Source organism: Neltuma alba, unplaced genomic scaffold (genome assembly GCF_004799145.2).
Source record: "Neltuma alba isolate B1F8T4 unplaced genomic scaffold, ASM479914v2 tig00006492_pilon, whole genome shotgun sequence".
NCBI lineage: Eukaryota > Viridiplantae > Streptophyta > Magnoliopsida > Fabales > Fabaceae > Neltuma > Neltuma alba.
The window spans coordinates 55,272-72,959 of record NW_021634481.1 but is presented as its reverse complement, the minus strand read 5'-3'; the positions used below and the strand labels follow the sequence as shown (position 1 = coordinate 72,959).

The 17,688-nt window shown below is 32.2% G+C and overlaps 2 protein-coding genes across 2 annotated transcripts; both read left to right on the top strand.

The window, feature by feature from the left end:
* Positions 1 to 284: 284 nt before the first annotated feature.
* On the top strand, positions 285 to 4,704 carry LOC114750518 (LRR receptor-like serine/threonine-protein kinase IOS1). The gene is given in 14 exon segments (XM_028939109.1): positions 285 to 363; positions 442 to 979; positions 1,143 to 1,296; positions 1,298 to 1,616; positions 1,795 to 1,933; positions 2,015 to 2,086; positions 2,498 to 2,569; positions 2,660 to 2,740; positions 2,964 to 3,121; positions 3,219 to 3,463; positions 3,555 to 3,681; positions 3,771 to 3,839; positions 3,930 to 4,119; positions 4,293 to 4,704. Coding segments are annotated over 14 exon segments (2,655 nt in total).
* Positions 4,705 to 8,688: 3,984 nt separating this feature from the next.
* Positions 8,689 to 14,000, top strand: LOC114750517 (LRR receptor-like serine/threonine-protein kinase IOS1). Its single transcript, XM_028939108.1, has 13 exons — positions 8,689 to 8,764; positions 8,842 to 9,385; positions 10,541 to 11,013; positions 11,226 to 11,364; positions 11,446 to 11,517; positions 11,766 to 11,837; positions 11,931 to 12,011; positions 12,219 to 12,388; positions 12,498 to 12,736; positions 12,826 to 12,952; positions 13,043 to 13,111; positions 13,203 to 13,392; positions 13,586 to 14,000. The coding sequence occupies exons 1-13, from the start codon at positions 8,689 to 8,691 to the stop codon at positions 13,998 to 14,000; spliced, it is 2,667 nt and encodes an 888-aa protein (XP_028794941.1).
* Positions 14,001 to 17,688: the final 3,688 nt, after the last annotated feature.

The window sequence follows — 17,688 nt, the reverse complement described above, 5'->3', positions numbered from 1 at the left end:
TTATTTAGTCACAAAGTTTATTTTATGTTTTATATATGCATATATATATGTGTGTGTGTGCCTGTGTGTGGTGTAATCTACTTAACTGCGATTAATTAAGTCTGCCTATTCTATAAACAAATCCATTTAAGAAATTTTCAAAGAAGCAAACCCAATGCCACCTGAGTGATGACAATGGCCACGTCACAAGTGTGCAGAACTCTATCTTGTACAAGTAACAACAACTAATAACAATGTCGCTAACGTTCTTGTCTTCCCAAGCAACTGGGAAGCTTCAGAAAGTGATGGGAATGTCAAAGAGCTTCTCTTTTCTCGTAGGTTGTCTGGTTTTTGTAGTTCTGGTTCAGTCTCAGGATCAATCAGGTAATTTGCCAGCAAAGACTCAAACTTAAATGCACAATACTAATTAATAAGAATTAACCTTTTGCCTCTACGTTTCAGGATTCATAAGCATAGACTGTGGGGCACCTGCCAAGTCCAACTACACTGAGAAGACAACAGGCATACATTACATATCAGATGAGGAGTTCATAGACTCTGGAGTGAGTAAATCGATAACCAATGATATCCAAAGTACATATCAACGGCAAGTTTGGAACCTGAGAAGTTTTCCTCAAGGACCAAGAAACTGTTACAGAATAAACATCAAAAGTGGATCTAAATATCTGATCAGGGCTACTTTTGTGTACGGGAATTATGATGGCGGGAATGATTTACCGAGTTTTGATCTTCATCTTGGGCCTAACTTGTGGAAGACAGTGAAAATAACCAATTCATCATCTGAAGTAGTCCCTGAGATCATACATGTTCCATCATTAGATTACATTCAACTCTGTCTGGTTGACACAGGCTCTGGAACCCCATTTATCTCTGCTATAGAATTGAGGACTTTGGTGGGCAGTATTTATGATATCCACTCAGGAATCTTGTCACTTGCCCAGAGGTTGGATTTAGGCTCAACCAGCAACAAAACATACAGGTAAATCCTTTCTTTGTTTATTTTTACTTTTAAAAGAGTTGGTTCAGCTGTACTCTGAAGATTTGGTTTTTGAAAATGTTATTATGTAAACATTGTGATCTTTTACTTCATCTTTACATCAAAAATATTCTGTAAAGCTGATAAGAGAATGGCGTTGACACAGGTATAGTTATGATGCTTATGATCGAGGCTGGGGATATTTCTATCACCAAAACTGGACACAAATTAATGCTTCAATTTCTGAAAATTCCTTATTTCAAAATTATTACAATCCACCAACCATTGTTATGAGTAATGCTGCGACACCAGTAAATGAAAAATGAAAGTGCTCCAATGCAAGCACACTGGGAGCTAGAAGACGCAACAGACCAAGCGTATGTATACATGCATTTTTTAGAGCTTCAAGTTTTAGAAAAGAATCAGACAAGATCATTCAATATTACCATCAATGGTAATTTTCTTGCAAATGTTGTCCTTCCGTACCAAGTCATATCCACTGTATTCAACATCACGAGTGGAGAAAAAATTGAAATTTTGCTTCAGAAGACCGAGAATTCAACCCTTCCACCTATCCTCAATGCTCTTGAAATTTATACATTTAAAGAATTTTCGCAATCAGAAACAGAGCAAGAAGATGGTATGTTCTGCAAACATAAACTTTTACAGATGCATGTTATCTTTTTCTGTGTGATTGAGTTAGGCTACTTTTTATTTTATAGACTCAATTTCACCTAAATATTCTTCAGTTTCTTAAAGAATCTGGTCAAGAAGATATATATACATGGTACATACTAACTTGCATTTTTGAGAAATAGTTGATGCAATCACAACAATCAAGTCTTCTTATGGGGTAGCAAGAAATTGGCAAGGTGATCCATGTAGTCCTAAGGCCTACGTTTGGGAAGGTCTAAATTGTACTTATAATGGCAAGAATTCTCCTAGAATCGCAGCCCTGTAAGCTTGTTTTCCCAAAATTAATGTCATTACCATATGAAAACTTGAATGAGAACTAATAACATTGGAACTGCACATCAGGGATTTGTCTTCAAGTGGATTGAAAGGAAACATACATCCTTCCATCTCAAAGCTCACCATGCTGGAGAAGTTGTGAGTGCTTTTCATTCTGGATTGATGGGAAACACACATCCTTCCTTCCAACAACCGTTCTTTTAAGATGTTTTTATTGATTTCTTAAAGCTAGGTTCCACAAGATATACTACCTCCGGTTCTTAATATAAGACCTTGTTTGACTTTTATTTTGGTCTTGAATATAAGACCCCAATCCACTTTGTCTCTCATATTTATACATTTTTTTCCAAAGTAACCCTTCTAATAATAAGAGTTCTAGTTAATACATTTGATTAACAAGGATATTTTAGGAAAGATAATACCTATTTAGGACAAATAACTAACTCAACTTACTTCCTTAATCTCCTTAAATTAGTCAACTGGCTCTTATAATTAGGACCGGAGGTAGTATAATCTTGATCCTGAAGGGAAGAAACTTTCTTGTTTCAGGGATTTATCAAACAACAGCTTAAATGGAGCAGTGCCTAATTCTCTGGCTCAACTACAGAACCTCAAGATCTTGTAAGTAGTTTACTAATTAATTGAACAACAGTCAGATCTCATAGCTTTGAAAATGGCAAAGGATGTTGTAGCTGGATATTGCTTTTGCAGAAACCTGGAGAACAACAACTTGACAGGTAGAGTTCCCTCTAATCTGCTTGAGAAATCAAAGAAAGGTACCCTGTCGCTAAGGTATGGCTCAATTTGAAATCCTAATGTCCAAAAAAATCAGTTTTACATTGAATTTAGGACACATAGCACATGAATGTTTCTATTATATCTCTTAATCTCTATACTAGGAAAATTAACTTCTTTCTTTGCATGGGCATTTATGATGTCTAAGACAGAGCTATAGATACTAGCAATATTTATTGACAAATGATCATAATAAGTTATGCGACTCTCTATATATTAGTGTTGGACAGAATCCATATCTATGTGAATCTCCTTCGTGCAACAACAACGAAAAGAACAATGTTACTATTCCCATAGTAGTATCAATTGTTGGAGCTCTAATCCTTCTGGCAGTTGTGGCAATCATATTTTTTACCCTTAAAAGAAGACAACAAAGAGGTGAGGCTGCTGCTTATGATTCACACATATACGCAAGCACAATTTTGGTTCATCATGTGAAACACCAACCACAAGCTTTTTTATGATCTCAAATTAGGAACAGCTCCAATTGAGACCTCACAGAAAGTTGAAAAGGTTGAAGAACAAAAAGGCACATCTCTGGAGGCCATAAGCAGACAATACTCATATTCTGATGTCCACAAAATAACCAATAACTTCGGTATAATTCTCGGAAAAGGCGGCTTTGGAGCAGTTTATTTGGGTTACGTTGAGGAAACTCCTGTAGCAGTTAAAATGCTCTCTTCATCATCCGTTCAAGGTTATCAACAATTCCAAGCCGAGGTAAAAATGACAATGGACCGAAATCACATGACTTTTTAATTGAAAAGTATATGTTTTTATGTTTAAGTATGTATGTGAAATTGCTTTACAGGTTAAACTTTTAATGAGAGTTCATCACAGAAATCTTACTTCCCTTGTTGGGTATTGCAATGAAAAAACCCATAAAGGGCTCATATATGAGTATATGGCTAATGGTAACTTACAAGATTACCTTTCAGGTTTGTTAGTGCAATTCCTTTTCCAAATAGCTGATAGTCTAGAAATGGAAAACAATAAGTATAGAAAGTTAAGGAGCTTGATTTTGCAGGAAAAAGCAGCAACTCAAAGTTCTTGACTTGGGAAGACAGACTTTGTATAGCATTGGATGCGGCACTAGGTCAGAACTTGAACCAAGTTATCTGCGTCTTCAATTTTCAATCCTCAAATCCTTCTAATTCGATGTCATTTGCTGTAAATTTTGGCCCAGGGTTGGAGTATTTGCATAATGGATGTAAGCCACCTATAATCCATAGAGATGTAAAATCTTCAAACATCTTGCTGAATGAAAAATTCAAAGCAAAAATAGCTGACTTTGGCCTATCTAAAACCATCTTAACTGATGATGGAACTCATGTATCAACTGTTGTAGCAGGAACTCCTGGTTATTTAGATCCTGAGTAAGTCCTTCCAATAATCATTTTGCTTAATATTTTCTGTCTTGTGTTACGAAAGAGAAAAAATGGCAGTGAGAATAAGTTAATCTAAGCGTGTATTTGATTCATATTGAAAATCACAGTCCATTTAATGTGAAAACAAACACGCTCTAAGTTATATGTTCTTTGCCTTGTAGGTACTATATAACAAGCAGATTGACAGAGAAAAGTGATGTTTATAGCTTTGGAGTAGTTCTTTTCGAGATAATCACAAGTCAGGCAGCCATATCTAGAAACCATGAGAGAACTCACATAAGTCAATGGGTTAGCTCCATGGTTGCTAAAGGAGATATAAAGGCCGTTGTTGACTCAAGACTAAGTGGAGACTTTGATAGTAACTCCGCTTGGAGAGTTGTGGAAATGGCAATGACTTGTGTGTCTCCAAAACCCAACAACAGGCCAACCATGAGTGAGGTAGTTAATGAACTAAAGGAGTGTTTGGCAACAGAAGTAGCCAGAACCAACCACAGTAGTGGTGCAGATATGGGAGACTCAGATGAATTAGGGTCCTTGAATATGACAATAGAATCCTCTCCCTTGGTCAGGTAGTAGCTAGCTTGCCTCATAAAAGAAGTATGAAGTTATTGTGCGAGAATCTCCATATAGGGTATATATATGTGTGTGTGTATGTATATATATGTAAGGAAAAATTCTGGATGAAACCAACTAATCACATATTATATTCCTTCAGTGAATATATAGGTTCTGTCATTAAATGTTTATAATTCCCATGTCAATCTGTGTGCTGGAGAATCAGGAATTTAAATTATAATGAATATGAAAAGCAATGTATATATATTTACCTCATATATTATGTTGAAACTATTTGGATGTGGGAATGCAATGCTTGTCTACATAATTTACGTTGGTGATTTAACGTTGTTGCAACAAAAAAGCTAAATGATGCGCGTTTGTGTTATCTATCACTGTAACTGTAGATAATATTAATCCAAAAAGGGCATTAGATGAATAAAGGTTTGATACTAATAAAACGATATTTCACAGGATATGCATTTACCTATTCTTGTAGTTAGTTTTGTTCAATGACTTTGGTGTTTTGGTTAAATAATTTAGAAAAGGGAAGAATCCAAGCCATTAATGGAATTTAAATACTTTTTAAATATGATGAACTAACGAAATTGATAATCAAAATGTGGCGTTTGATAATGATTTTTTATATATGTTGAAATATCCACATTAATGAAAAGATATTCGTTGAGCATGAAAGATTAACTTTTTTTGTTTTTTGATACAGCAAGTTTAATTTTATTTACATATGTAAGCATTGGAACATAACAAAATATTAATAACGTTGAGTAGGTAAAACGAGTTAATCAACCACAAGTCATCAAGGGTCGAAGAGGTCAAATTATTATGAAAAATAGTTATATATATTAAAAATCTATTATTTGAGGACAATGAACTACTCCTTTGGTCCTAAATATAAGACTTTTTTTTTGAAGTGTGTAAAAGGGTTTTATATTTAGGACCGGAAGAGTAACTGATATTCTTTTGGTCCTTAATATAGAACCTAATTGTTGAGTTGATTTTGATCCTAAATATCAGACATATTTCTTATATATATCTATTTTTTTTCTAAATTATCCCTATTGATACTCTCTCAAACATAATCAAGTAAAAGAGGGAGGAATGATATTAAGGAAGATGATTATGGTGTTTTAGAAGAAAAAAATGTCATATTTCTTATAATTAACTAACTTATCTAATTTTCTTAATCTCATAAAATTAGTTAAATAGGTCTTATATTAAGGACAAGAAAAGTATTTTATATTACAATGACTTGCGAAGCAGGGAAGGCATGCAAATGTCAATTTTGTTTTTCATATGAAAACAAGTTTTAAATGATTTTAACAGTAAGTCGAATAGAATTGTTTCAAACGAGAGGATAACAGTGTTATAATAAAAGAGAAAATTTCAATGACTTTAGATTGATGAGATTAGGGACTTTTTCAGCTAAAGATACATGCGGATTAATTATAACAAATTTTATATTAATAATTCATTAATTTAACCACCATTACACGTATGCACATTAATTATTTTGTTTAGAATTATATGCACGGTTCCAAATATAAAACATCTGAAACAAAATTAGTTGCAGAATGGAGAGAGTAAAATCAAAGTCGCTGCAAATTTTCAATTAAACGACGATAATCAAGTTGACTAATGCATTTTATTAATCTCAGGTCAGTTTAATGTACGTAAATTGCTATCGCCTATCACTACCAATCCTATGTTTTCTCTCTGGAACCATTTGACAAATTCCTCTGAAGTTGTTGAAATTGCATGGTTTTAGTGATTAAAGAATTGCTATATTACGTACTCTGTGTGTGTGTGTAGTGTTCATACAAGCTGTTTATGCCTCTCTTAATAATTAATATATATATTATATAGTGTTCATACGATAATGCCTTCAACTTAATTTTCTTCAATAATATCACTGTCATATCAACTAAACAACGTTAAAGAGTTGGTCAAATTAAAAAAAGAAAAAGCTAAACTTAAACCGCTTAATAAAATATAAGAAAAAAACCTCTAAAAAAATTCTCATTATAAAATTTATTGTTCAAAAATACTTCCAATTTGTTTAAGAACCCATATGCAACTTATTTTGAGCAGGTGCAATCCTTCTGTTTTGCACGTAGTTGGGGGGGGGGGGGAGTTGCATCAGATGGAATAAAGTTGCACCTGTTAATGGACTTGAGTTCTTAAATGCCTTTAGCTAATAAATTTTGCAATAGTAATTTTTTTTAAGGTATACTCTTTTTAGTTCTATTTATAAGATGAGAGAGAATAATTTTTGTTGGTCGTGATTATAAGACACATAATTGATTTTTTATCATAAGTTTTTTCTTTTATCCCATTAAATATTAGTGTATTTTATTGAAATAGGAGTAATAAGTAATGCATATTTAATAAGAATAAAGTTTAAAACTTTTATATACATATATATGTTAAATTTTTAGACAAAGTTAATAAGTTTTAGGAAGAATCCCAAAAAATAAATTTGGATTTCAAAATTTTCAATCAATCTTGTTCACTACATGTCAATAACAATTGACAAATATTTAAAAAGCAAATGACAATACATTTTTGTAGTTATTTTTGATTTGGGATTTTGAAATTTTAGAGATATTTTTTAAAATTTTTCCTATGTTTTAGGACTTTTTTTATTCCGGTAAAATATGTAAAAATATGTTGGGAAGTGAATCATAAAATAGGATTAATAGAAATAGTCTTGTAACTACTTTTACTCCTCCAATCATAAATATAGGAGTTAGACAAGAAATTTACTTTAATTCTAAATATAAGATAATCCACTTTATGTTCTAAATTTATAATTTTTCATCAAAGTATCCTTACTAATTGTACATAGTAAGAGGGTTCCACATTGTGTGGGTTATGACGAAGTCTACTCCAACCTATCGCCAGGCCCGAGCCTATTTGTAAAGGATGAAGGTAAAGACAAGGTGCTCCTGGAGTTATATAAGTGTGCTTTTGAACTAGCTTGTAATAATTTGGTTTATCGTCTTGCAAGTCTGAATCTCTATAGAAACGATGCTCCTAGTCTTTTGAGGGATCATCGAAGGTTGTATTCTCAATACTTATGAATAAAAATAATTATCTTTTATTATTCGCAAATTAGTTATTTAGCTTTTAGACTTACAATGTAAAAGAGTACTACCTCCGATTCTAATTATAAAAGTTAGTTGACTAATTTGAGGAGATTAAGGAAGGAAGTTAAGTTAGTTATTTGTAATACATGTGTTGTCTTTTCTAAAATATCGTTACTAATCAAGTGTATTGACTAGAACTATCCTCGTTAGAAGGACTATCTTAGAAAAAAATATATAAATATTAGAGACAAAGTAGATTGGGGTCTTATATTTAGTACCAAAATAAAAGTCAAACGAGATCTTATATTAAAAACTGGATGTAGTATTAATTTAATCAAAGACACTTACTTGATGCATCCACAATGCCTTTTTGCTTGGAGCAAAAGGCTATGACTAGGGCGTTCAGAGATAAGGGAGAGCACCTAATAGAGAGGATAATAAATACTCCTCTGGTCCTTATTATAAGACCTCATTTGACTTTTTATTTGGTCTTAATTATAAGACCCCAATCCATTTTATCTCTTATATTTATGCATTTTTTTCCAAGATAATCCTTCTAATAATGATAGTTTTAGCCAATATACTTAATTAGCAAGGATATTTTAGGAATGACAACACTTATTTATTATAAATAACCAACTTAACTTACTTCCTTAATCTCCTCAAATAAGTCAATTGGGTCTTATAATTAGGACCGGAGGAGTATTTTGTTTGTCTTCCTGCGAGTGATTCAGACTATACCTATTCTTATAGACAAATTTATTTTAAGATTTACTTAAAGAAATCAACCTTAAGGCACGAGGGTGATGACATTGACCACGTCACAAGGGGGCAGAACTTCTTGTATAAGTAATAACAACGTCGCTCACGTTCTTGTCTTCCTAAGCAGAGAGTGATGGGATTGTCAAAGAGCTTCATCTCTTTCCTCCTGCTGGTTTTTGCAGTTCTGGTTCAATCTCAGGCTCAATCAGGTAACTTGCCGCCAAAAACTCAAACTTTAATACCTGAACCATTTTAGTGACAATTAACGTTTGCCTCCATGTTTCAGGATTCATAAGCATAGATTGTGGGGCACCTGCAAAGTCCACCTACTTTGAGGAGACAACAGGCATATATTATATATCAGATGAGAAGTTCATAGAATCTGGAGTGAGTAACGCCATAACCACTGAGCTCCAAAGTAGGCTTCAACGGCAAGCTTGGAACCTAAGGAGCTTTCCTCAGGGAACAAGAAACTGTTACAGAATAAGCATCACAAGTGGCTCTAAATATCTGATCAGGGCCTTTTTTCTGTATGGAAATTATGATGGCCAGAATGTGTTGCCAACTTTTGATCTTCATCTTGGGCCTAACTTTTGGGAAACAGTAAAAATAACCAATGCATCTGTGCCGTTACTGCCTGAGATCATACATGTTGCATCACAAGATTACATTCAAATCTGTCTGGTTGACACGGGCTCTGGAACGCCATTCATCTCTGCTATAGAATTAAGGGCCTTGGTTATGGTGAATGGTGTTTATAATACTCAGTTTGGATCCTTGTCACTTCATTTGAGGTTAGATTTAGGCTCAACCAGCAACAAAACATACAGGTAAATCCTTTCTTTATATGTATCACTGTTGTGTTTTGAACTTTCAAAAGAGTTCATTGAGTCATACTGTTAAAATCTGGTTTAATTGATCTCTAACATCAGTTTTCCGCATAAACGATAGTCTTTTAAGTAAAAATAAGCAACTAATATTCTTTCATAACCAAAAAATAGGCTCCAAATCAATTGACCAGCTTTTACATTGAATTGAAGAAGGTTTCTCTTTGGTTTGCTTGGTTTAACATTTGCAAAAGTGACTTCTATCCTAACCATATTTTGGAAACTGAATTTGGAGTAAAAATTAGTATAATGAGTTTATGTTTAAAACTCATTTAAAAGATATTTCAAAAAATCAATTTCAGAAGTTCTAAATATGAAGACAAGTCAAAAGACAACTTCAGTACAAACTGATTTTGACTTTAATTTGGTTTTTAGCCAAAAAGTTATTGGTTCAGGGCTCCAAAAAGCTATTTCAGTTTCTGATGTAGCTTTTGAGGGCCTGAACGTCATGGCAAGCAACACTAAACTTGTGATCTTTTACTTTAGGTGTGTTTGGGTGACATCCCAAACCATGGTTTGGAGATTAAGTCACCCAAACACCCATTCAAAAACCAAAACCATGGTTTTGGCTCTAAAACTATGGTTTTGGAAAAAGCAAAAATTTTTTGCTTTTGGAGAAAAAAGAAAGAGTGTGAGAACTTATAAGATATGTATCTTGTTATTTTTTTAATAAACATTTTTTATAAACATATTTAATATTATATTTTATAAATATATATACATATTAATTATTTATTAATTATATTATCTTATGTATTATTAATTATGTTGGTAAAAAATATATTATTAACAATTTTATTCCTTCAAATTAAAATATATCATAAAATCTATTTTTCTGTAATTTTCATATTAACTTATATCTTTTTTTTAATAATTTGTATATATAAAAAGTGCTTTTGATAACAACTATCTAAACACTCTCACTTCTCAGAATCACTATTTTACAAAATCTATTCTTCACGGAATCTATTCTCCTTAAATCTATTTTTCAGAATCACTTTTCCAAACTACGGTTTGGCTTCATCCAAACACATTTTACATAGAAAATATTAAGTACTGATCTGTAAGGCTGACGATAAGTGAATGACTTTGACACAGGTATAGATATGATGCTTATGATCGCATTTGGCTATATGTCTACCACCAAGATTGGACGCAAATAAATGCTTCAATTTCTGAAGAATCCTTAACTCAAAATGTTTTCAAACCACCAGCCATTGTTATGAGAAATGCAGCCACGCCAATAAATGGAAGTGCTCCAATGAAAATAGAATGGGAGCCAGAAGACGCAACAGACCAATTCTTTGTTTACATGCATTTTTCAGAGCTTCAAGTATTAGAAAAGAATCAGACAAGATCAATCACTGTTACCATCAATGGCGAACCCTATTTTATCGTCGAACCTAATTACCGACTCACAAACACTATGACACACCCCGAATCTATCAGTGGAGAAAAAATTCAGATTTGGCTTCAGAAGACTGAGAATTCAAACCTCCCTCCCATTCTCAACGCTATTGAAATTTATAGGGTTAGAGAATTTTCCCAGTCAGAAACAGATCAAAGAGATGGTATGTTGTGCAAATATAAACTCTTGAAAGAAATATTTGATAGAATCAAGAATAGACATGTTGGATATGCATATTATCTGTTTCTTCGTGATTGTGTTAGACTACTTTTTATTTTATAGACAGAATTTCACCCAAAAAAATTTAGTTTTTCAAAGAATCTGGTCAAGAAGATATATACATGGTATAGACTAACTTGGATTTTTGAGAAACAGTTGATGCGATCGCAACAATCAAGTCTTCTTATGGGGTGACAAGAAACTGGCAAGGAGATCCATGTAGTCCAGTGGCCTATATATGGGAAGGTCTAAATTGTACTTCTAATCGCCAGAATTCCTCTAGAATCACAGCACTGTAAGCTTGTTTTGAAAATTTATGTTATTACTGTATGAAACTTGAATAAGAAGTTCTAATAATATTGGAAATGCAAATTAGGAATTTGTCTTCAAGTGGATTGACAGGACAGATAGATCCTTCCATCGCAAATCTCACCATGTTGGAGAAGTTGTGAGTACCTTTTACTCTGACTTGGACTAATGTTATGAGTCTTATATCGGGAATCCTCACAAGTGAAGTATAGTTTATAAGTTTAAGGGGAACAGACAAGTCTTTTGAGATGGGCTCTCTTTTTTGAACTTATGCTCAGAACATCCAATGACCCTTAGCTTCTTTTAAAATGTTGTCATTGATTTCTTGAAGGTATTTTGTAAGATATATAATCTTGATCATTAAAGGTAGAAAATTTCTTGTTTCAGGGATTTATCAAACAATAGCTTAAGTGGAGTAGTGCCTAATTTTCTGTCTCAACTGCAGAACCTAAAGAGCTTGTAAGATTTTTCGTTAATTAAATGAACAACAAATAGATCTTAATCATACCTTTGAAAATGGAAAAGGATGTTGTAGCTGGATTGCTTTTGCAGAAACTTGAAGAGCAACAATTTCACAGGTACAGTTCCCTCTGATCTGCTTGAAAAATCAAAGGAAGGTACGCTGTTGCTAAGGTATGGCTCTTATATATTGAAATCCTAATGTCCAATATATTATTCGTTCTTACATGAATTTAATTAGAACACATAACACACGAATTCATATTGAACACAGGGTGCTCAATGCCCAAGACATTTGTTGATGTCTAACATAGAGCTATAGCGTACTTGAAAGAATTAACGACAAATGAACATAATTACTTCTCTGACTCTCCATGTTAGTGTTGGACAAAATCCAAATCTATGTGAATCTCCTTCGTGCAACAAAAAAGAGAACAATGTTACCATTCCCATAGTGGCATCAGGTGCTGGGGTTCTGATCCTTCTGATAGCTGTGACGATCACATTTGTTATTCTTAAAAGGAGAAAACCTAGAGGTGAGGCTGCTATATGTATACACACACACACACACATCATTCATACACACACGCAGACACAGTTTTGGTTGACCAGTTGGAAGAACCAACAAAAGGCTTTTTTATGATCTAAAATTAGAAATAGGCGCACTTGAGACCTCAGAGCGAGTTGACAAAGTTGATGAACAAAAGGACACACCTCTGCAAATCATCAATAGGCAATATTCATATTCTGATGTCCTCAAAATGAGCAATAACTTTAGCACGGTTCTTGGAAAAGGTGGGTTTGGAACAGTTTATTTGGGTTACATTGATGAAACTCCAGTGGCAGTTAAAATGCTCTCCTCGTCATCGGTACAAGGTTATCAACAATTCCAAGCCGAGGTAAAAATGAACGATGGACCCAGATCACACGAGTTTTCAATCTAGAAGTTTGCCGTTATGTTAAGCATGGATATGAAATTGCTTTTCAGGTTAAACTCTTATTGAGAGTTCATCACAGAAATCTGACTTCCCTTATTGGGTATTGCAATGAGGAAACTAGTAAGGGGCTCATATATGAGTACATGGCTAATGGTAACTTACAAGAGTACCTTTCAGGTTTGTTAGAGCAAATTCTTTTTCAAATGACTAATGGTCCAGAAATGGAAAACAGTAAGTATAGAAAGTGAAGAAGTTTGATTCTGTCAGGAAGAAGAAACGATTCAAAGTTCTCGACTTGGGAAGACAGACTTTATATAGCACTAGATGCAGCACTAGGTTAGAACATCAACCAAGTTACTTGTGTCTTCAAACTTCACAGCTCAAATCTTTCTAATTCAATGTTAATTTGCTATAAATTTTTGCCTAGGGTTGGAGTATCTGCATTATGGATGTAAGCCACCTATAATCCACAGAGACGTAAAATCTTCAAACATCTTGCTGAATGAAAAATTCAAAGCAAAAATAGCCGACTTTGGTCTATCTAAAATCATCCCAACTGATGATGGAACTCATGTGTCAACTGTTGTTGCGGGTACTCCTGGTTATCTAGACCCCGAGTAAGTCCTTCCAATAATTATTTTGCTTAATCTTTTTTGTTCTTGGGTTATAAAAAGATAAATGATGATGAGAATGAGTTATCCTGAGTCCATTTTTGTTTCACATTGGAAACGATGAAAATGCATTGGTTTTGGCGGTTTCCAACATAAAAACAAACATGTTGTAAGTTATTTATTGTTCTTTGTCTCATAGGTACTTTATAACGAACAAATTGATAGACAAAAGTGATGTTCATAGCTTTGGAGTAGTTCTTTTCGAGATAATCACAAGTCTACCAACCATATCAAGAAACCATGAGAAAACTCACATAAGTGATTGGGTTAGCTCCATGGTTGCTAAAGGGGATATAAATGCCATTGTTGACTCAAGGTTAAGTGGAGAATTTGATAGCAACTCTGCTTGGAGAGCTGTGGAAATTGCAATGACTTGTGTATCTCCAAACCCAAACAACAGGCCAACCATGAGTGGGGTAGTGAAAGAGCTAAAAGGGTGTTTGGCAACAGAATTAGCCAGAATCCAACGTAATGGTGCTAATGCAAGAGAGCCAGCTGAATTAGTGTCCATGAATATGATGAGTTCTACAGAATTCTCTCTCTCAGGTCGGTAGGAGCTTGCCTCATACAAAAATAATGAAGTTACTGTGAAACTCTGCAAGAAAGACATATGTGAGGAAGGACAAATCAAGCTTGTCAAAAGTAGCCATAGTTATGTTAATTTACTATGTATGCTTATATTATACCACCCTAGCCCTAAATATACAAATTAAATCTTATATTTAGAATTGAAAGTAGTAGCTTTTGTTGGGGAGTCATTAAAATCATCCATTTATGCTGTGTTTAGAGTTTCTATGTTGTAGTCTTTGCTCTTTAACCGAAGTTATGCTTTTCCTTATAGTATATGAAAAAAATCATCCATTTATAAGAGAAATCCTCATTATATTATTTACAAGAAAAATTTCATGATTTACAAGGTAACCTTTCAGGTTTACAAGTAAACCCGTGAGGTTTACGAGTCAACATTTTTAATTTATAGGTCCACATGTTGAAAATATTAAATTACAAGCCAATTTCTTGGATTTACAAGTCTTTCTCTAAAATTTACAAGCCACATTTCAAATTAAAATTTACTACAGTACTAGTTAATAACGACAAAAAATAGGTTGACTTGTATAGATATTATCCTGTAATTTAATATTCTACTAGGTTGGCTTGTAAATTTAAGTGGTTAACAAAAATATGAAAATTTTAGTTGTAAGAGCTCACCTTTACCTTTAAAACGGGATGAAGTTTCACTTATAACTAGCAAATATTAAAGCAAGCTGATAAGCTTTACTTGTAAATCATGAATATAGCTTTACGGATAAATTGATGACAGTTCACGTATGTATATTAAAATATCAATATTTTAGTAAAAATATTTTTTGATTGAAAAGTCAAAATAAAATTTTTCTTACATATTTAATTTGTATTTTATAAATTATTTTGAAAAATTAAATCTCGTCCACTCACTATACTGATACTTAAATCCAAAACCTTACTAATAATTCTTTGGTTGCGAGTGCCAGAGCTTTGGTCACTGGCCGTAAAGAGCATTAGGGTATTAAGGTCATGTTAAATTTTTTTTTTTTCAAATTTATGAAAGAAGTTCCTAAAGACCTCACATCATGAAATCATTTCATCATTCTCCTATTTTGATAATCCTTATAATATATCAACCACCCATTTAAAATTAAAAGAGCTTAAGTGGCCCAACCCTAATTAACTGCTATATTTCTCAGTTTGCAAACCGGACCACAACTGAATATTCCCTTAATTATGAGAACTAGGAGGGGTCCTTATGTTAATTGACTCAGCTAAATAACTCTCATTTTTATGACTTATGAAATAGTACATGTTTTTTTCCCCATTGAATACTACATGTTAAAGGAGAGCTTCTACAATATACTCCTCTAGATCTTAATATAGAACTTAATTATTGAGTTAATCTTGATCCTAAATGTAAGATATATTTCTCATACTTATCAATTTTTTCTAAATTATCCCTATTATACTCCATCAACCATAATCAAATAAGAGAGAAAAGGAGGATATTAAAGAAGATAAATATGGTGTTTCAAGAAAAAATGTCATATTTTTTATAATTAACTAATTAAATTAATTTTCTTAATCTAATCAAATTAATTAAATAGATCTTACATTAAGAACTAATGAAATAATAGATATAGCGGATATAGTCAAATATACACAAAACTGATACTTAAATTTATTATATGATTTTCCTATCAGGGGATGCTAGATTTACATTACACTAACTACTTTGAAAATTAAACTAATTGTTTTGTAAATAGAGTAATAAATTTTTAGTCCTTGAAACAGAGTTTTTGAAATAGAGAAAAACTACTCTGGTAAAAAAAAAAAGAAGCAAAACTACTGTTTCAAATTTTAAGAACCAAATCAAAATGAAGTCAAATTTTAAATATTAAATGTGACATTAACCTTGAATTTATTAGACATATTGCTGCATATTGTGACGTATGCCATTTTATTATTGAGTATAAAATAGCGCCAGCGTAATTAACTAAGAAAACTTATATCCTTGCTATAAGCTGCTGTTCGGCTTAAGGAAACTTAGCCCGCGGAAAGGGAAAGGGCTTCTTGTCCGTTGATCGATCTGTTCGGCTGAATCTGAAAATGTATTTTCCACCCTCCGCAGACCGCAGGAAAGTCATCTGCCCTGAAACTAAGCATGCTCTAACGCCGGAAAGGCATGTAAAATGTCTCAAGTCATGGAGGTCAATTACAATAACATTTATAGTTATTTTTTTTTGCCTGAAATATAATTAATATAAATGTGTGTATGCATATATTCCTCTTATTTGTGAGAGCTATTTAACTAATTTAAAAAAATTAATAAATATGATATTATTATCTTCCTAAAATATTTCAATGTAATATTAGTTTATAAGTTAGATAAGTTAATTTGAAACATAGTGATGAATTTAAAAGATAAAATATATTAATGTTTTATATTTATGACCAAAACTAATTGCACTAACTCTTAATATATAATATGTGTATGGACGAAACTATATATATATAGATTAAAGTACATATTTGATCTTTTAATTTTATACAAAATTTTAATTTAATCCCTTAACTTTAAATATTATATTTTTAGTTTTTTAATCCTAAAATTATTAATAAAAAAGATGGCATTGAAATTGTATATGTTGATAAAATATTTTTAAATATTAACGTAAAGTTTAATTCTCAAAACAACGGTGATAGTTATAAAAAAAATCATTTAAACCTAATGGTTTTAAAGTTAAATGATCAAAAATATACTTTTGAAAGTTAAAAGATCAAATGAAAATATTGTATAAAGTTAAATTAAAAGATCAAATATATACTTTAATTTATATATATAATCCATTTCAATTCAATTTTAATTTTAATTTTACGAAATTTTAGGTGAACCATATCATTAAATTTATAGAGTCATCAAATTCAATCAATTTTTTGATGGCAAGAAAAAAACAAAAATTCAATCAATGTTCTCTTCCAACGGCCCTTGGAAATATTCATCTGAACGAGGGAACATAATGTGACTTTTTTCATTTCTTTGTTATTATTTAAAATTATCATTAACTAGATCATTAATTTAGTAATTGCTCATAATGATTACTAAAAAAATTATTTCAAAGAAATTATTATTAATAATAAAAAGGTTAGAACAAATTTAATTATACTTTATTATAAAAATTAAATTAAATTTAGACTTTAGAGCGATGAATTTTCTTTTTTCCCCCCTCCCCTCACTAATACTCATCTTGAGACGACCTTCTTGTTCAAATTCCTCATCATCAACTTGAATATTCTTCTTCATCTTCTGATTCTTTTATAGGACCTAACTTTGCAAGACGACTCCGCTAGTTGGCCTTCAAATTAGTTTTATTAAGGACCTTGTCAGATCAAATCATTAATTCTGATTGCAAACCTTCAATTATTGAACATTGAAGATCACTTGGAAATAGTATAATTTTTAAATGAGTTATTTGACTAGCTTTTCTAAAAGAATCATAACTAATTTAATTCATTTTCTTAATTGTTTAAAATTGGTTAAAAGAATTGTATATATAGGACGTGTGAATTCTTTAAACTGTTTTTTTTTTGGGGGGGGGGATTGAAAGGCTATGTATGTCTAGGCCACTCGAACAAGGGACAACTAGACAGAGAGGACGATCGATATTCTATTTGTAATATCCTACTGTCTCCTATGCTTAATATAAGAGTTGA